The sequence below is a fragment of the Pseudophryne corroboree genome, chromosome 1 (assembly GCF_028390025.1).
Source record: "Pseudophryne corroboree isolate aPseCor3 chromosome 1, aPseCor3.hap2, whole genome shotgun sequence".
Lineage (NCBI taxonomy): Eukaryota > Metazoa > Chordata > Amphibia > Anura > Myobatrachidae > Pseudophryne > Pseudophryne corroboree.
In genome coordinates, this window is record NC_086444.1 from 820387786 (window position 1) to 820408922 (window position 21137).

Sequence of the window (21137 nt, forward strand, 5' to 3'; positions counted from 1 at the left end):
CGAGCCCGCAAGGGGATGCCTTTCTATAATTGGGGGTCCCAAATGACAACACAAACCCCAAAAATATAAAAATAAATAAATAAATAATGGTGTCTACCTTTTTTATGTCGACCATTTTCATGTCGACCTTTTGACCCTGTCGACCTTTTGACTGTCTAACATGTGGTGTCTATTTATTGACTGTATGACTAAACACTGTCTATCTATTATAGCACACCGCTTACACTGATATGTGGTATTAATATATAGAGGAGAGGGGACAGCACAGTAATATATGAGGGTGAATAACACAGCGCCCAGCTCACACTATTATACCCCTTTTCCACTGTAGCACGGGTCGCAGCCATGTCGCCTGACACGGCTGCGACCCGTGCTACAGCCCCCTTTCCCACAGCACTCACCAACCCGGCATATTGCCAGGTTGGTGACGCTGCTAGTGACGCGGCAGGGGCAGCGCTGGGAGATCACATGATCTCCTAGCGCCGCCCTCCCATACACTGTGAACGGGAGCCGTGTCGCCTCGACACGGCTCCCGTTCACACTAGACAGCTTACCGGGTTGAACACGTGTTCAACCCGGCAGGCTACCCGGGTAGAATTTGCAGGGGGACCCTTTTCCACTAGTGAATAACACGGGTAAATACGCGCCCCCGTGCATTTACCCGTGTTTTAAGGAGCTAGTGGAAAAGGTGATGTTTTCTTCCCAATACTTGACATCTTGACATAGAGATGTTTTCTTCCCAATACTTGACATCTCTTTCATTATACTTTATTGTTGGCTTTTCTAATAAATCTTTCAAAATTGCATATAAGACTTTTTCATTTTCTTGTGGCCCACAAAAAACATAGTCCTTGATTATTCGCCCCATTTGGGATTTTGAGTTTGACATGCCTGCCCTACAGTAATCACCTTAAAATTTTAATTAAGGCAAGTATGGGCAATATACAGATGTGTCCTCCTACTGTACATCCTTGTTGCATTCACAATAAACAGCCCTTCTAGTCACTCCATGCCATTGCGTGACTCTGTAGTGCACAGCTTCTTTATGAGCGAGTTTTCCCTTTTTAATGTGTCTTACTCACCTCACTATGTAAACAGGACACATAAGCAGACTCTGCTGATTAAAGTGATATGCGGCATGCCTATATTCTGTGAGAGACTTCGGCTGTATCTGTATACGAAATGCTAAGAATTCCTAGAAAACACTGCAACATACAATTTCATATGCTGATACAGGCGCAGTCGCACAGAATATAGGTATGCCGCATATCATTTTAATCAGCAGAGACTGCATGTGTGTACTATTCACACAGTGATGTGAATAAGACACATTTTACGCAGAAAAGACACCCGATGTTAGCAGAGCTGCCTGGGATCTGCCAGCTCACTTATACCTAGCATCTCTCGCTGCGTGGCATATTGAGGCAAGAAGTATGAGGACAAATGTGTACTCAGAATGAGAAACATTTTTAAAACAAAATAGTCATCTTATTATGTCATTGACTGCTAAATATTTATTCTATATAAGGGGGTTTTCAGCATATTATTACTTCTACTTGCCTGCTCCTAATGCCTTCTGAGCCATATCCATATTATCTGAGCTGTATTACATGCTCCATCATAGGAACATAGCCAGGCCTTTGTGGGCCCCACAGCAACATGTTGATTGGGACCGTACCCCAAGGCTTCTAGAGAGACATCTTTTACCGCAGTGGCTGTTAATGTTATGTTCCATAGTAGGTGTGTGATATGATATGCCGACCTCCATAATGTCAACATTCACCAGGTCAATATAAGAATGTCAACATGGTCATAATGTCCACACCATGTGTACATTCCTCATGAAGACAGTGATGAAATGTTGTCATGTTAGAATGTTGACATATTGTCCCAATGACTTACCTGCTCCTGATGACTGTAGCGGCTCCAGTGTGACTTCTGTCACCTCCAGTAAGTATTATCATGTGACCATCACCTCCAGTAAGTATTACACTATCCCTAACACTAATCCCTTGCCTTAACTCTCTCTTCTAGTACCTAACCCTAACCTCTTCCCGCATCCTAACCCTAACCCTCCAGGCCTAACCCCAATATTTCACCTTATTTGCCATGGCGACATATACATTTCTCCATCCCTAATGGCAGATTTTGAATTTTACACAACAACCCCATCTGCACATCCATCAGGGGCTGAGAAGACTGCAGTATACAGTGAGTGTAAAGACAGAAGGGAAGTTAAAGGAATGGGAACCAACCAGTTCCTACCTGAAGGGGCCATTTCCTAATACAGGAAATTCCACTCTAAGTAGAGATTTTCTTAATTTCAACTCACGGCCCCTTTCTGTGGCAGTGATAATCTCGGAACTCAATCCCACCCTAGCTCACTTCACAATGGCTGCAATCTTAGAGAAGTCTGTCCTCTGACAGTGCTGGGCTCACTGATTAGCCTAGCTGTGCCTGTGAAGGTGACACCAGAGTGCAGGAGATGGATCATATCAGTGTGCACATTTACTGAGAGAAAGGGAGACACTGCCACCTATATGAGTACCCCTTTTCAGGGCAATGGTCCGGTTGCAGATGCTTAACAGTAATTGTAGGAAGTTAGTAGACATCTATATTTCATAGGTGCAGGGGAGCCGGGAACCAGAATTAGTTCCCCTATGCCACTGAGTCCTATAGTTACACCCATGTCATGACACTATCGTCAGTCCATGTTTTCAGATGAGAAGGTTGTCATGGACTTATGGAAGGTTGTAATGTCTCTGTATGCCCATAGATCTTGGAGGGAAAAACACATAGGGCTAAGCAGAATAAAGACCCTCACAAGCGGAGTATCTGCAGAAGATGGTAGGCTAAAAGACAGATCTGTTGGGGGTAAAGAGTGGTATCAAGTGATAAAGAAACAACAGAATTTGGAGGTGGGGGAAGTGTGTACATGCGGCATGTATGTGTCCCCCTGCAATCAGATTTACATTACTCAGTACCAAATTTAATAGGCTTTACCTCTTTCTTTTTTTTTAAATATTGTAAAAAATATTATTTTTTTTGGAGGGGGGACAATTGGCTACCATATCTCAGATATTTTCAACAAACTATTATTTGGATGCAAATACATTATAACTCATAGACAACAAAGGGTATAAACAGCAAGGCATGCAATGCTAAATGTTGTTGTTTTTTAGTTTGAGTACTTTTTATTGTTTTTTTCAATGCTTAATGGGGGTCATTCCGAGTTGATCACTCGCTAGCAACTTTTTACTGGCTTGCGATCAAATAGTAGCTGCCTATGGGGGAGTGTATTTTCGCTTTGCAAGTGTGCGAACGCGTGTGCTGCGAGCGGGCCGAAAACATTTTGTGCAGTTTGAAAGTAGCTCTAGACTCACTCAGCCCTTGCGATCATTTCAGCGTGTCTCGTCCGGATTTGACGTCAGACACCTGCCCTGCAAACGCCTGGATACGCCTGCGTTTTTCCAACCACTCCCTGAAAACGGTCAGTTGACACCCATAAGCGCCCTCTACCTGTCAATCACCGTGCGTTCGGCTGTGCGAATGGATTCTTCGTAAAATCCATCGCTCAGCAACGAACCGCTTTGTAGTCGTACGACGCGCCTTCGCATTGCGGTACATATGCATGCGCAGTTTAGGCGCGGTTGAGATGATCGCTGCGCAGCAAAAAGTTGCTAGCGAGCGATCAACTCCGAATGACCCCCAATGTTTCATAAATGAACAATAATTGAAGAGCATTAAGGTGATACATTTGTATATAAGTCCCATGTATGCCACTGAGAATGGTAGTTCAGCATTTATGCCCTAGATAACTGATTTATATAATTAAACTGTCTGTTTTTACCAGTGATACAAGTGACCCTTGATCTCACAAAGTAGCCTCATATTACCTTCACAGGGCTAAATCAAGATAGATGGACCACTTTGAAGTGCCAATCCAAAATATAGAAGGTGATGGGCAATTTTATTTGCAATCCCAGAGTAGGATGTGAACGTACAGTATCTAGTGTTCCTCACAGTCAGTCCTAGGATTGTTATGTGATGCGATAAGATCAATTGAAAATTTGGTTGCAGTAAATGCAAAAAACAATATCTATCCCTCAGTTTGCTTTTTGTATTTTGTAGTCACTAATGGTTCGGTAGAGATTCAAAGTTAATAAGTTGGAGTATGACTATAGGTGATGAGGTTTAAAAAACTAATTAGCACACTGCGCCTGAAAGGCACATAGAGGGAATTGCTCATATAGTAAGTACAGATTTTAGTGCAGCAGCAAAAAGGGAGGAGAGGGCAATAAAGGACATGTTGTTATTTACATCCACAAATCAATATAACCATACAGGCAATTTACTGTAACAGAGCAAAGGTAGGCATGGAGATGGTTTGGGGATACTGGAAATGAATAGAAGCAGTACAAGAGGGCAGATGGTTTAAAACATGCGAGCAAAGTACAAATCATCCAATAATCAATTTCTAAGTGACAGGGAAAATGGGGTACGCCTGATCAGTGAGTGGTGGGATCATAAAATACCCGTTTTATTATGGCTATAAATACATTTTAAGCATAAAATTAAAAAAATAAAGTACCCAAACAGATTTATGAATTGAACTTACATTTTTCATTCTTTACTTTTCAGCTTGTCGAATGTGTGTGGTATATAATAAATTAGTAAATTAGTTTTGTTACGAGGACTAATGCAGTGCAACCCTTAACGATTTGTTATTTTTTAAATTGCATTTTAGCTTGTTCATACTATGGGGGGATTTTATTTGATCGCGTTAAAGTCTCCTGCTCAAAAAAAAATTACTTTACCACAATTTATTGCCTGATGGTGGTATCGGACAATTCAATTGCAGCCTTTTTTTCACGGAGACACTGACCCCTTTTTTATGTGAAAAACACATGGATCCAGGATTAAGTTCCCAGATCCATATGTTTTCACTATCATGGGCGTGAGAGCAGATCAGTTATCGCAGATTTTTTTTTTTAACTGTCTCGGGCTTGTGAAAAAAATCCATGATACTACCGCCAGTCAGGGTTATTTAAATTAGCCCCGGGTATCAATTTACTGAGGCTAATTAAATTTCTCCTTATGTGTTCTTAGAACATTTGAATTATATTTTTACAAATATATATTAAACTGTGTGATAAATGTTCATGTCATAACTGCTTCCATTTTAGTTACCTGAGCTAGAATAAAGGTAGTTGTCTTCAAGGGTCTCTGGGGAAAAGAATCTTCTTAGAATTGTTCTCAAACATCTCTGGTCCCATGCATCAGTTACTCTACCTCCATATGTTATATCCCCTGTAAAACAGTTTGCATGCTTCAGTTCCACTGCCATATGCTTTTTAATGGTAATCCCTTACAGCTCGCCAGATGCATTATTTGCACGAATACTCAAAGGTCCTATGTGGTGCAGAACTGTGCCATACTAAACGGCAGCAACTCTGTGGGTGCTAAAGATAAAATATTTGTACTTGTTTTTTTTAAGTTTTGTGTCTGATTCCAGTGAAGCATTACATTTAATTGTAGAAGATGGTGGGAAAAGTTAGTCTTCCTTAATTTAAGAAATGTGCAGCATGTGCAGGGTAACCTGGCATGGCGGAGCATACAGATGTGTCCTCATACATCTTTGCTGCAGACACGACAAATACCCCCTCATGGCACGCCAGCTCACGTGAGAATCTTCTAGCGTTGGGCGTATTTTAAGCCTTTTTTTTTTTTTGCCGAAAAACACAAGTGTATACCTATATAAAATGAATCAGCAGTCTCCTTGAGCGTCCTAGTCACAGTATTTTGTGACTAAGGGGTCTATTTACTAAGGCTTGGATGGAGAGAAAGTGGATGGAGATAAAGTACCAGCCAATCAGCTCCTAACTGCCATGTTGCAGGCTGGGTTTGAAAAATGACAGTTGGGAGCTGATTGGCTGGTACTTTATCTCCGTCCACTTTATCTCCGTCCACTTTATCTCCATCCAAGGCTTAGTAAATAGACCTCAAAGATGCATTTTCAGCAAAGAAAGACTCCCCATGTTAGAGTTGCACGTGACCTGGAGGCTCACTCCCGCCAGTCATCTTGCACTGCATGGCATATTGAGGATAGGTGTATGAGGACGCCTCTGTACCCCAGATGAAGAGCACTATATTATAAATGCAAATGGTAAACAAGTCACATAATGAAAGAACGTTTATACAGATGAATTAGTATCACTTTTATTGTTTTCTTTAAACTGGAACTTATGTGCTTATTCACCACATATGTCAAGCTCATTGACTAATCACATTAACTAACAGAATTGTGACTAATCATCAGGAGCCTTGTCTTTATTGTCTTGTTTCCTGGTGATATGTCTGCAATTAATGGACACAGCTTGCTGGACACTGGGTCTAATATAGTAGATTCTGTGGGCAGAGTATATACTCAACATTGGGACTATCATCATGCAGACACTATGGGGTAAATTTACCAAGGCCCTCATTCCGAGTCGTTCGCTCGGTATTTTTCATCGCATCGCAGTGAAATTCCGCTTAGTACGCATGCGCAATATTCGCACTGCGACTGCGCCAAGTAATTTTACAATGGAGATAGTATTTTTACTCACTGCTTTTTCATCGCTCCGGCGATCGTAGTGTGATTGACAGGAAATGGGTGTTACTGGGCGGAAACAGGCAGTTTTATGGGCGTGCGGGAAAAAACGCTACCGTTTCCGGAAAAAACGCAGGAGTGGCCGGGGAAACGGAGGAGTGTCTGGGCGAACGCTGGGTGTGTTTGTGACGTCAAACCAGGAACGACAAGCACTGAACTGATCGCAGATGCCGAGTAAGTGTGGAGCTACTCTGAAACTGCTAAGTAGTTTGTAATCGCAATATTGCGAATACATCGTTCGCAATTTTAAGAAGCTAAGATACACTCCCAGTAGGCGGCGGCTTAGCGTGAGCAACTCTGCTAAAATCGCCTTGCGAACGATCAACTCGGAATGAGGGCCCAAGATGGGAGTTCTATTTGAGATGGGATGTTGCTCATAGCAACCAATCAGATTCCAGGAATTACCTTCTAGAAGGTGCTAGGTAAATGAGAAGTAGAATCTGATTGGTTGCTATAGGCAACATCCCATCTTAAGTAGAAACCGTGTTAGTAAATTTACCCCTATGGCTATTATGATGGCTAATGAGGGCTGTATTACATATTGTGGAATATGCTGCACATATGCTTTAGAAAATTGGATAGAAAGTGAAAATTTGGATTACAAATTCATGGATTTATTTATATGCGTAATATTTGATGCTAGATGGAAAGAGCCACATTCACTGCAACTGTTGATTATTTTATAATGTTTATCTGCAAGTGGTTTTTGGAGAATTACAGTATGATTGTGAAAATGCAAAAACACAATGATAAAAATGAAGTACAGTAAGCTAAACAAGTAATTGTGTGTAGGCATGTGTGACGTACCAGGCTACAAACGCCTTATTTTTTATGTACCAGTTTTCTCATAATTTATACTCAACCTCTTCAATTTATCTATTAGTGAATCAGTAACTGGAATGATCTGCTCTTAAAATAAACCTATATATTAACGGCACTAATTGCTAGTTGTAGGCCAGTGTAACTTTACCAACAGGAGCCAATAAGCAAACAAAAATTTTTTAAAATGAAGACTACAATTACACCCCTTGACAAATATGAGCAGCCTGCACTAACAGTATACCTGTTATATAGGTAAGTGCATCCCATGGTATCCTCCCTTCCTGGCAGTACAGGTTTAGATTAAGCAATGCACACTCTCTGTCACTGTCAGTGAATTCATAGCAGATGTTCCATCCAAGAGGTCCAAACTTTTTCCTCTCCTAAAATGACATTATTATTATTATACACTTCATATATCAAAATAAAGCAATGCACAAGTATTTGGCCAATGGAACTGGAAGAATGTTTTATTTTGCATAATGTACTATGTTAATATTTATAGATTAGAGATGTGCGGCGGGCACTTTTCGTGTTATGTGTTTTGGTTTTGGATCTGGATCCTCGCTCGTGTTTTGGATCTGGATTGATTTTGCCAAAACCACCCTTTCGGGTTTTGGTTTTGGATCTGGATGATTTTTGAAAAAAACACAAAAACAGCTAAAATCACAGAATTTGGTGGTAAGTTTGATCCTACGGTATTATTAACCTCAAAAAATAAGATTTTACTTACCGATAAATCTATTTCTCGTAGTCCGTAGTGGATGCTGGGGACTCCGTCAGGACCATGGGGACTAGCGGCTCCGCAGGAGACAGGGCACAAAACCAAAGCTTTAGGATCAGGTGGTGTGTACTGGCTCCTCCCCCTATGACCCTCCTCCAAGCCTCAGTTAGGATACTGTGCCCGGACGAGCGTACACAATAAGGAAGGATATTGAATCCCGGGTAAGACTCATACCAGCCACACCAATCACACCGTATAACTTGTGATCTAAACCCAGTTAACAGTATGACAAACGTAGGAGCCTCTGAACAGACGGCTCACAACAATAACAACCCGATTTTTTTGTAACAATAACTATGTACAAGTATTGCAGACAATCCGCACTTGGGATGGGCGCCCAGCATCCACTACGGACTACGAGAAATAGATTTATCGGTAAGTAAAATCTTATTTTCTCTGACGTCCTAAGTGGATGCTGGGGACTCCGTCAGGACCATGGGGATTATACCAAAGCTCCCAAACGGGCGGGAGAGTGCGGATGACTCTGCAGCACCGAGTGAGAGAACTCCAGGTCCTCCTCAGCCAGGGTGTGCCCCTGACCAAGTAGCAGCTCGGCAAAGTTGTAAAGCCGAGACCCCTCGGGCAGTCGCCCAAGATGCGCCCACCTTCCTTGTGGAATGGGCATTTATATATTTTGGCTGTGGCAGTCCTGCCACAGAATGTGCAAGCTGAATTGTACTACACATTCAACTAGCAATCGTCTGCTTAGAAGCAAGAGCACCCAGTTTTTTGGGTGCATACAGGATAACAGCAAGTCAGTTTTCCTGACTCCAGCCGTCCTGGAAATCTATATTTTCAGGGCCCTGACAACATCTAGCAACTTGGAGTCCTCCAAGTCTCTAGTAGCCGCAGGTACCACAATAAGCTGGTTCAGATGAAACGCTGACACCACCTTAGGGAGAAACTGGGGACGAGTCCGCAGCTCTGCCCTGTCCGAATGGACAATCAGATATGGGCTTTTGTGAGACAAAGCCGCCAATTCTGACACTCGCCTGGCCGAGGCCAGAGCCAACATCATGGTCACTTTCCATGTGAGATATTTCAAATCCACAGATTTGAGCGGTTTAAACCAACGTGATTTGAGGAATCCCAGGACTACGTTGAGATCCCACAGTGCCACTGGAGGCACAAAAGGGGGTTGTATATGCAGTACTCCCTTGTCAAATTTCTGGACTTCAGGAACTGAAGTCAATTCTTTCTGGAAGAAAATCGACAGGGCCGAAATTTGAACCTTAATGGACCCCAATTTGAGGCCCATAGACACTCCTGTTTGCAGGAAATGCAGGAATCGACCGAGTTGAAATTTCTTCGTGGGGCCTTCCTGGCCTCACACCACGCAACATATTTTCGCCACATGTGGTGATAATGTTGTGCGGTCACCTCCTTCCTGGCTTTGACCAGGGTAGGAATGACCTCTTCCGGAATGCCTTTTTTCCCTTAGGATCCGGCGTTCAACCGCCATGCCGTCAAACGCACCCGCGGTAAGTCTTGGAACAGACATGGTACTTGCTGAAGCAAGTCTTTTCTTATCGGCAGAGGCCCTGAGTCCTCTGTGAGCATCTCATGAAGTTCCGGGTACCAAGTCCTTCTTGGCCCATCCGGAGCCACGAGTATAGTTCTAACTCCTCTACGTCTTATAATTCTCAGTACCTTTGGTATGAGAAGCAGAGGAGGGAACACATACACCGACTGGTACACCCATGGTGTTACCAGAACGTCCACAGCTATTTCCTGAGGGTCTCTTGACCTGGCGCAATACCTGTCCAGTTTTTTGTTCAGGCGGGACGCCATCATGTCCACCTTTGGTCTTTCCCAACGGTGCACAATCATGTGGAAACAACTTCTCGATGAAGTCCCCACTCTCCCGGGTGGAGGTCGTGCTGAGGAAGTCTGCTTCCCAGTTGTCCACTCCCGGAATGAAAACTGCTGACAGTGCTATCACATGATTTTCCGCCCAGCGAAGAATCCTTGCAGTTTCTGCCATTGTCCTCCTGCTTCTTGTGCCGCCCTGTCTGTTTACGTGGGCGACTGCCGTGATGTTGTCCCACTGGATCAATACCGGCTGACCTTGAAGCAGAGGTCTTGCTAAGCTTAGAGCATTGTAAATTGCTCTTAGCTCCAGTATATTTATGCGGAGAGAAGTCCCCAGACTTGATCACACTCCCTGGAAATGTTTTCCCTGTGTGACTGCTCCCCAGCCTTTCAAGCTGGAATCCGTGGTCACCAGGACCCAGTCCTGAATGCATAACTGTGGCACTTTAGTAGATGAGCACTCTGCAGCCACCACAGAAGAGACACCCTTGTCCTTGGAGACAGGGTTATCTGCTGATGCATCTGAAGATGCGATCCGGACCATTTGTCCAGCAGATCCCACTGAAAAGTTCTTGCGTGAAATCTGCCGAATGGAATCGCTTCGTAAGAAGCCACCATTTTTCCAGGACCCTTGTGCAATGATGCACTGACACTTTTCCTGGTTTTTGGAGGTTCCTGACTAGCTCGGATAACTCCCTGGCTTTCTCCTCCGGGAGAAACACCTTTTTCTGGACTGTGTCCAGAATCATCCCTAGGGACAGCAGACGTGTCGTCAGAGACAGCTGCGATTTTGGAATATTTAGAATCCACCCGTGCTGTCGTAGAACTACTTGAGATAGTGCTACTCAGACCTCCAACTGTTCTCTGGACCTTGCCCTTATCAGGAGATCGTCCAAGTAAGGGATAATTAAGACGCCTTTTCTTTGAAGAAGAAACATCATTTCGGCCATTACCTTGGTAAAGACCCGGGGTGCCGTGGACCATCCAAACGGCAGCATCTGAAACTGATAGTGACAGTTTTGTACCACGAACCTGAGGTACCCTTTGTGAGAAGGGCAAATTTGGACATGGAGGTAAGCATCCTTGATGTCCAGGGACACCATATAGTCCCCTTCTTCCTGGTTCGCTATCACTGCTCTGAGTGACTCCATTTAGAATAGGTCTCACCGAGCCGTCTGGCTTCAGTACCACAATATAGTGTGGAATAATACCCCTTTACTTGTTGTAGGAGGGGTACTTTGATTATCACCTGCTGGGAATACAGCTTGTGAATTGTTTCCAATACTGCTTCCCTGTCGGATGTAGACGTTGGTAAAGCAAACTTCAGGAACCTGCGAGGGGGAGACGTCTCGAATTTCCAATCTGTACCCCTGGGATACTACTTGTAGGATCCAGGGGTCCACTTGCGAGTGAGCCCACTGCGTGCTGAAACTCGAGACGACCCCCCCACCGCACCTGTTTGTACGGCCCCAGCGTCATGCTGAGGATTTGGCAGAAGCGGTGGAAGGCTTCTGTTCCTGGGAATGGGCTGCCTGCTGCAGTCTTCTTCCCTTACCTCTATCCCTGGGCAGATATTATGGGGACGAAAGGACTGAGGCTGAAAAGACTATGTCTTTTTCTGCTGAGATGTGACTTGGGGTAAAAAAGGTGGATTTTCTAGCTGTTGCCGTGGCCACCAGGTCCGATGGACCGACCCCAAATAACTCCTCCCCTTTATACGGCAATACTTCCATGTGCTGTTTGGAATCTGCATCACCTGACCACTGTCGTGTCCATAAACATCGTCTGGCAGATATGGACATCGCACTTACTCTTGATGCCAGAGTTTCGCATATATAGAAATGCATCTTTTAAATGCTCTATAGTCAATAAAATACTGTCCCTGTCAAGGGTATCAATATTTCCAGTCAGGGAATCCAACCAAGCCACCCTAGCGCTGCCCATCCAGGCTGAGGCGATCGCTGGTCGCAGTATAACACCAGTATGTGTGTATATACTTTTTAGGATATTTTCCAACCTCCTATCAGTTGGCTCCTTGAGGGCGTCCGTATCTGGAGACGGTAACGCCACTTGTTTTTATAAGCGTGTGAGCGCCTTATCCACCCTAAGGTGTGTTTCCCAACGCGCCATAACTTCTGGCGGGAAAGGGTATACCGCCAATAATTTTCTATCGGGGGAAACCCACGCATCATCACACACTTCATTTAATTTATCTGATTCAGGAAAAACCACATGTAGTTTTTTCACACTCCACATAATACCCTTTTTTGTGGTACTTGTAGTATCAGAAATATGTAACATCTCCTTCATTGCCCTTAACAAGTAACGTGTGGCCCTAAAGGAAAATACGTTTGTTTCTTCACCGTCGACACTGGAGTCAGTGTCCGTGTCTGTGTCTGTGTCGACCGACTGAGGTAAAAGGACGTTTTAACGCCCCTGACGGTGTTTTAGACGCCTGGACAGGTACTAATTGGTTTGCCGGCCGTCTCATGTCGTCAACCGACCTTGCAGCGTGTTGACATTATCACGTAATTCCTTAAATAAGCCATCCATTCCGGTGTCGACTCCCTAGAGAGTGACATCACCATTACCGGCAATTGCTCCGCCTCCTCACCAACATCGTCCTCATACATGTCGACACACAAGTACCGACACACAGCACACACACAGGGAATGCTCTGATAGAGGACAGGACCCCACTAGCCCTTTGGGGAGACAGAGGGAGAGTTTGCCAGCACACACCAAAAAACGCTATATTATACAGGGACAACCTTTATATAAGTGTTTTTCCCTTATAGCATTTTAATATATATATATACATATCGCCAAATAAGTGCCCCCCCTCTCTGTTTTAACCCTGTTTCTGTAGTGCAGTGCAGGGGAGAGCCTGGGAGCCTTCCCACCAGCCTTTCTGTGAGGGAAAATGGCGCTGTGTGCTGAGGAGAATAGGCCCCGCCCCCTTTTCGGCGGGCTTCTTCTCCCGTTTTTCTGAGACCTGGCAGGGGTTAAATACATCCATATAGCCTCCAGGGGCTATATGTGATGTATTTTTAGCCAGAATAAGGTATTATACATTGCTGCCCAGGGCGCCCCCAGCAACGCCCTGCACCCTCCGTGACCGTTGGTGTGAAGTGTGTGACAACAATGGCGCACAGCTGCAGTGCTGTGCGCTACCTTCATGAAGACTGAAAAGCCTTCTGCCGCCGGTTTCTGGACCTTCAATCTTCAGCATCTGCAAGGGGGGTCGGCGGCGCGGCTCCGGGACGAACCCCAGGGTGAGACCTGTGTTCCGACTCCCTCTGGAGCTAATGGCGTCCAGTAGCCTAAGAAGCCAATCCATCCTGCACGCAGGTGAGTTGAACTTCTCTCCCCTAAGTCCCTCGATGCAGTGAGCCTGTTGCCAGCAGGACTCACTGAAAATAAGAAACCTAAAAACTTTTTCTAAGCAGCTCCTTAAGAGAGCCACCTAGATTGCACCCTGCTCGGACGGGCACAAAAACCTAACTGAGGCTTGGAGGAGGGTCATAGGGGGAGTAGCCAGTACACACCACCTGATCCTAAAGCTTTGGTTTTGTGCCCTGTCTCCTGCGGAGCCGCTAGTCCCCATGGTCCTGACGGAGTCCCCAGCATCCACTTAGGACGTCAGAGAAACATTAATTTCCACTCATTTCCAGTCTATTATGAACACCTCACACCTTACAATATTGTTTTTAGGCCAAAAGGTTACATTGAGGTAGCTGGATGACTTTGCTATGCGACATAAGTGGGCGGCACAAACACCTGGCCCATCTAGGAGTGGCACTGCAGTGTCAGACAGGATGGCACTTTTAAAAACTAGGCCCCAAACAGCTTATCATGCAAAGAAGAAAAAGAGGTGCAATGAGGTAGCTGGATGACTTTGCTAAGCGACACAAGTGTGCGGCACAAACACCTGACCTATCCAGGAGTGGCACGCAGTGGCTGAATGTCGAAAATGGCCTGCAATTTTTCGGGCCACGACAGCATCTCCTGCACGCCCCTGTCAGTTTTAAAAAAATTCTGCACCACCCAATTAATTGTATGTGCAAAACATGGGACGTGCTGGAATTTTCCCAGATGTAATGCACGCACAAAATTGGTGGCTGCACCACTGGACTGGACTTATACGGCAGTACCACTGGACTTATACGGCAGTACCCCTGGATTTATACGGCAGTACCCCGGGACTGGACTTATACGGCTGCACCACTGGACTGGACTTATACGGCAGTACCACTGGACTTATACGGCAGTACCCCTGGACTTATACGGCAGTACCCCTGGACTTATACGGCAGTACCCCTGGACTTATACAGCTGGACCACTGGACTTATACGGCTGGACCACTGGACTTATACGGCTGGACCACTGGACTGGACTTATATGGCAGGACCCCTGGACTAATACGGCGGTACCCCTGGACTTATATGGTAGTACCACTGGACTTATACGGCTGTACCACTGGACTGGACTTATATGGCAGTGCCCCTGGAGTTATACGGCAGTATTACTGGATTTATACGGCAGTACCCCTGGACTTATATGGCAGTACCACTGGACTTATATGGCAGTACCACTGGACACCAGCACTGGACTGATGCAGGACAACACAGCACCACTGCACTGGACTGGATTTATACAGCAGCACTGGACATATGGCAGCAGAGGACACCACCGCTGTGACTGGACTGATGCAGCACAAGACACCACCACTGGACTGATACAGCACAACATAGCACCACTGGACTGGACTTATACAGCAGCACTGGACATATGGCAGCAGAGGACACCACCACTGTGACTGGACTGATGCAGCACAAGACACCACCACTGTACTGATGCAGCACAACACAGCACCACTGGACTGGACTTATACAGCAGCACTGGATATATGGCAGCACAGGACACCACCACTGTGACTGGACTGATGCAGCATAAGACACCACCACTGGACTGATGCAGCACAAGACAGCACCACTGGACTGGACTTATACAACAGCACTGGGCTTATGGCAGCACAGGACACCACCACTGTGACTGGACTGATGCAGCACAAGATACCACCACTGGACTCAGGGCCGGCGCTGACCGCTCAGCAAGGTCCTGCAAAGCAGGGAGGCGCTGGGTCGGAGAGGCGCTCTCCCCGCTCTGTGACCTTACTGATGTGCGCTGTTGCCACCGGTTGCCAGCGCCTGTCACTCTGACAGGCAGTAGCGGCGCTGGCAGCAGGAAGAGCGGCTCCCCCTCCCTGCCTCCTCACTGACGGAACGCCACTGTCCTGCCTGTTGCTGCCGGCTGCCAGCACCTATCACACCTACCACAGGCAGCAGCAGCAGCAGCACGAGGAGAGGAGAACTTAATTAGCATGCGCCTGGCCACCCAGAAAGACCAATCAGGGCCACAATTTCTGTAAGAAAAGAAAAAATGAACATGTCGCGCCCCCCAGTTGCTACCCTATCACTTAGTCCAGCCTGTTGGCTGCGCCTCCTCTGCCGACGTCTCTATGTCATTATGTGCGCTGCACCTCTCCTTCCCTGCCTCTTTCTGCCGCCGAGGAGCAGATAGTGTACAGAGGGCAGGGCAAAAAAGTGAACAGGGCTCGTTTCCTGGACGCTGAGGCAGAGATCACCCTCTTCTCCCATCACACAGTGCAGCTACGATGTGCTGGCAGAGGGAGTCCAGCAGCCACAGGCAGCCTCTAAACACGGCAGGAGCTAGGACCCAGTGACTGCAGCACAGGAAACTGGACCAATCAGAGACTCTGCTCTCCGAAGTTCATTTCATAGTGGGGAAAACTGAAAAGCATGGCTTCAGCAGGAGGAGGACCTTCATCCCTAACAGTGGCAGCCAGAGGTATGAGTCCAGCTAGTATTAAATGGGATCTGGGTGCTTAGAGGAATAAAGAAAAATTTCCCTGGAGCTGTGTGAGGTGGTCAGCCTCACTAGTGAACAGAAAGTGTTTAAACACTGGTGTCTCCCTCCCTCACTGCCCCTGGTCTCTGTGTCTCTCTGGTCTGTCTTTCTATTTCTCCCTGGTGTCACCCTCTCTCTCTGTCCAGCCCCCCCCCCCCCCCGTGTCTCTCTCTCACTCACTGCCTCTGGTCTCTCTCTCTACCTCTCTAAGCCAATGGTCTTCCCCTCTCTTCCTGCCCCTGGACTGTCTCTCACACTTTGCCCCTGGTCTGTGTGTCCCTCTCTCTCTATCTGCTCTCTCCCTCCCTCTCTCTCTGCTCCAAGGGGGTCATTTTGACCCATTCGCACGCAGCGGTTTATCGCTGCAGTGCGGACAGGTACGGCATGCACGGCGGCCGCAGTGCGCGATGTTGCCCGGCGACTGGGGTCGCCGGGTTACGTCAAGAAGAACGAACAAAACGGTCACAGAGCCAACCGCAAGAAGTTTGACAGGACGAAGGTGGTCCTGGGCAGCACCGAAGCGTTTCCAGCCGTTTTCGGGGAGTGGAGTGGTAACGAAAATGCAAGCGTGTCCAGAAGAACGGTGGGTGGATGTCTGATGTCAAAGCCGGGACCTGCATCACTGAGATCGTCACACAGGGTAAGTATGTCCAGGGCTGGTCTAGTTTAACTTGAAATTTTTTTAGCTTAGCAGGGCTGCACAAGCGATCGCAGCCCTGCTAAGCTAAAGTACACTCCACCATAGGCGTGGACTAGTTGATCGCAGCAGCAGCAAAAAGTTGCTGGCTGCAATCAACTCGGAATGACCACCCGAGTCTCTGTGTCACTCCCACTTTGCTCTGTCTCTCTGTCCCTGACCTGTGTCTCTCTGTGCCCCTGACCCCCCCCCATCTCTCTCTCTCTCTCGCTCTCTCTCTCCCCCCTTCTCTTTCTCTCAGTGCCTGGTCTCTCTCTCCAAGCCTCTGGTCTTACCCACTCTTTCTGCCCCTGGACTGTCTCTCACTCTCTGCCCCTGGTCTGTCTCCCTTTTCTCTCTTTCTCTGGTCTATCTCTCTCTGCCATTGTAGTAAATAATCTAAATTAATAATTTGAATGATATATCTATATATATGTGTGTTAAGGGGGGCCCCAGAGATATCAGAGTCAAGATTTCTGTTGCCGGCCCTGCTTACGCTGCACATATCTGGTAAGTGACGAGAAGGGGGGGGCTCGCTCCATAGCTTATAGTCTGTACATGAATGTTTACAGTATTTTATTTATTCTAATAAAGATATTTTTTTAGGCCCCTGCCCTTACCCTCCCTGTAGCTCCCCCCTCAGTGTGCACTCACCCTCCCTCTAACTCCCCCCTCAGTGTCCTTACCCTCACCCACCCTGTAGCTCCCCTCTCGGCATCCCTACCCTCATCCTTCCTGTAACTACCCCCTCAGCGTCCCAGCCCTTCCCCACCAACTCCCCTGTCAGTGTCCCTGTCCTCACCCTCCCTGTTACTCCCCCCTCAGTGCCCCTGTCCTCACCCTCCCTGTTACTCCCCCCACAGTGCCCCTGCCCTCACCCTCCCTGTAATTCCCCCTCAGTGTGCCCTCACCCGTAGCTTCCCCCTCAGCATCCTTACCGTCACTGTCCCTGTAACTCCCCCCTCAGTGCCCCTGCCCTTACCCACCATGTAGCTCCCCCCTCAGTGTGCCCTCACCCTCCCAGTAGCTCCCCCCTCAGTGTCCTTATGCTCATCCTCCCTGTAACTCCCCCTTCACTGCCCCTGCAGTCACCCTCCATGTAGCTACACCCCTCAGTGTGCCCTCACCCTTCCGCTAACTCCCCCCTCAGAATCCCTACCCTCACCCTCCCTGTAACTACCCCGTCAGCGTCCCAGCCCTTACCCTCCCTCTAACTCCCCCGTCAGTGTCCCTACCCTTCTTGTAGCTCCCTGTCAGCGTCCCTGCCCTTACCCTCCCTGTAACTCTCCCCTCAGTACCCTTGCCCTCACTCTCCCTGTAACTTCCCCTTCAGTGCTCCTCACAGTTCACACTCCTTCCAACTCCCAGTCAGCGTCCCTGCCTTCACCCTCCCTGTAACTCCCAATTTAGTGGGATTAAGAAGGGGAAAGAGGGGATGGAAAATAGATGGGAAAGGGGTTGCCGAGAGAGTGGAGGAAAACGAGAGAAAAAAAATATAAGTATATGGGACACTATTATGTTCTGTAATATGAATTATGGGGACTATGTGCAGTATAAATCGAACAAGATTGTGCTACAGTGTGGTGTAATTTGAATTGGAGGTACTATTGTGAGGTGCTATTGTGTGTCCGCACCCCTTCCATGTGAGACAACACCCCCCTTTTGTGACGCACACTGACCCTTTATGAGTTAAGGGAGGAAGGGCGCAATTTTATAGTTTGCAGGAGGGCGCCGAACACCCTAGCCCCGGCCCTGACTGGACTGATGCAGCACAAGACAACACTGGAATGACACATAAAACAGAGCAGGTCGCCACCCCACTTTCCCGCACAGACAGACACCGAGGAGAGAGACATGTCCTCTCGCTACACTTTCCAGGCTGGAGTGAAAATGGCGGTGACGCGCGGCTCCTTATATGGAATCCAAAACCCATGAGAATCCGACAGCCGGATGATGACGTTTTGCTTCGTTCTGGTTTCCAAGTCTGGCGGGAAGTCCCGAGCCGGGCTCGGGACGTGATGTTCGGTAGGGTTCGGTTCTCATAAAACTGAATCTGCTCATCTCTACTTATATTACATTAAACAAAGCACCAACTGCAATGCAGCACTTTCTGCTCTGATAATCCTATATTAAATATAGAAGCACTTTATGAAATAATGCTTCCATGTGTGCGTAATAAAACACATATTTAGCCTAAAAATCCAAATACAAGAATTACAGATTAAAGTATATGTACAGGGATTGGCATACACTTTTTTAAAGCTTTACGTGCTTTTTTGTTAGAAATTCAGTAGTACAAATTCTACCACTACAGACAGGGCTGCTATCAGAAATGATGGGGCCCAGAACTGATAAAAAAAAAGACAGGTCTCCCCACCTACTGTATACTGTATATACATGCTAATAACAATGTTTTGGCATAAATCAGGTGCATTGGTTGGTAATACAGAGACGGGCGCATCTCAAAATGTGTCTGGCTCTGCATGTGGATGAAAATATGTTATGTTTCCAGTCACTGTTATTTAACGTAATTTACGCACATTTTGCAATTAACTCTCCATTATTTCCTACATTACTATTTTTAATGGTTTTATTGTTGGAGTTATAGTTGCTCTTGTAAATCATATTCAATTACTAGTCTTCTTTCATTGTGTAGCAGACAAGAGTTACCTAGGAGAGACACACCCAAATAAAAAGAAATGTAACATTTTTGTGAATTTAGGAATTTCCCTATTTAATCAGTTGCCACAGTATGTAATGACCAGATATCACAGAGGCTCTAATGCAATAGCAGCCCCATGCAAACCATGGGGAAGCTACTTACTGCATATTTAAGAATGACAGCCGTGGTATCTGTAGCAGTTTCCTTGTATTTATAGCATATATAAAAAACTATTTCAGCGAGTAATTAATTTGAGTACAAGTACTTGGTGAAAACTACATTTTGTTGGAATTTTGCACTTCACACAAATTCAGAATTGTGACAGAGCAGCATGAAATTAGTGACACAGTGTAACAAGCTATTAATCTATAGAACTCTATTGTGTACTGTAGCTTGTAATATATTAGATATCTCGTGATAAGGAATCAAAAAAGCCATAAGTATGTCCGTCAGAAATACAGCTCAGTAAGGACACATCTGTATACATGTGACTGTAGCTAACAAACTGTCTGATACAAATGTTTTTCTATGATTCAAATTGATGTTGTACTATATAGGGTCGGATTTACCGCCAGGCAACCTAAGCGCCCACCTAGTCCCAAGGGGCACGTGGCTGAGCCCCCGAAATCAAGCCCTAACCATGGGGGTCCCGGGCTGCTATCTGCAGGGGAGTATCGGGGGATTCTCAGGCTGAAAGCTGCAGGGTAGGATCGTGGTGTCCCTGGGCTGCAACAGAGACAGCATGGCCAGGCCTGGCAGGAGAAGAGACTCCGGGAGATTGCTGAGGGCTGAGCTGGGGGAACTGGGGAACACTGTAACTCACCTTCTCCTCTCCGCCTGGAGAGCTCCCAGCCATGGTAGGATGTGCAGCGATACTGCAGAGTGTACAGGGGAGCAGGAGGCAATGCTAAAATTGCATCTTCCAGAATCCCAGTGACCATCCCACAGTGGCTAAGGATGCTGGGAGATGGAGTCCGGTCAGCGATGTGGCCAGTTGGGCCACAGTCCAGTCAGCGCTGCACCAGCCAGAAAGACAAGGGTCATGGGCACACAAAACCCCTGACAACAAGCATTACAAGAAAGCAGCCAGCCTGGAAAGCATAATCTGTAAGGGCTATTACAGTGAGGCATAATGTGTAAGGGGCATTACGGTATGTGGTCTAATGTATAAGTGGTATTACGGTGTGGTGCATAATATATTAGGGGCATTACAGTGCATGGCATAATGTGTAAGGGGCATTACTAAAAATAAGAATTTACTTACCGATAATTCTATTTCTCGGAGTCCGTAGTGGATGCTGGGGTTCCTGAAAGGACCATGGGGAATAGCGGCTCCGCAGGAGACAGGGCACAAAAGTAAAGCTTTTACAGGTCAGGTGGTGTGTACTGGCTCCTCCCCCTATGACCCTCCTCCAGACTCCAGTTAGGTACTGTGCCCGGACGAGCGTACACAATAAGGGAGGATTTTGAATCCCGGGTAAGACTCATACCAGCCACACCAATCACACCGTACAACTTGTGATCTAAACCCAGTTAACAGTATGATAACAGAGGAGCCTCTGAAAGATGGCTTCCTAAACAATAACCCGAATTAGTTAACAATAACTATGTACAAGTATTGCAGATAATCCGCACTTGGGATGGGCGCCCAGCATCCACTACGGACTCCGAGAAATAGAATTATCGGTAAGTAAATTCTTATTTTCTCTATCGTCCTAAGTGGATGCTGGGGTTCCTGAAAGGACCATGGGGATTATACCAAAGCTCCCAAACGGGCGGGAGAGTGCGGATGACTCTGCAG

General features: G+C 46.5%; 1 protein-coding gene across 1 annotated transcript in view; it reads right to left on the reverse strand.

Annotated features, from left to right (window-relative positions):
- The window catches only part of DNAH6 (dynein axonemal heavy chain 6), a 679574-nt gene that overhangs the window by 39246 nt on the left and 619191 nt on the right, over window positions 1-21137 (reverse strand). Inside the window, exons 68-69 of the mRNA XM_063919567.1 lie at window positions 7716-7854; window positions 5191-5310 (exon numbers count right to left, since the gene is read on the reverse strand). Of these exons, the coding sequence (XP_063775637.1) occupies window positions 5191-5310; window positions 7716-7854 (259 nt within the window). The remainder of the gene's footprint in view (window positions 1-5190; window positions 5311-7715; window positions 7855-21137) is intronic.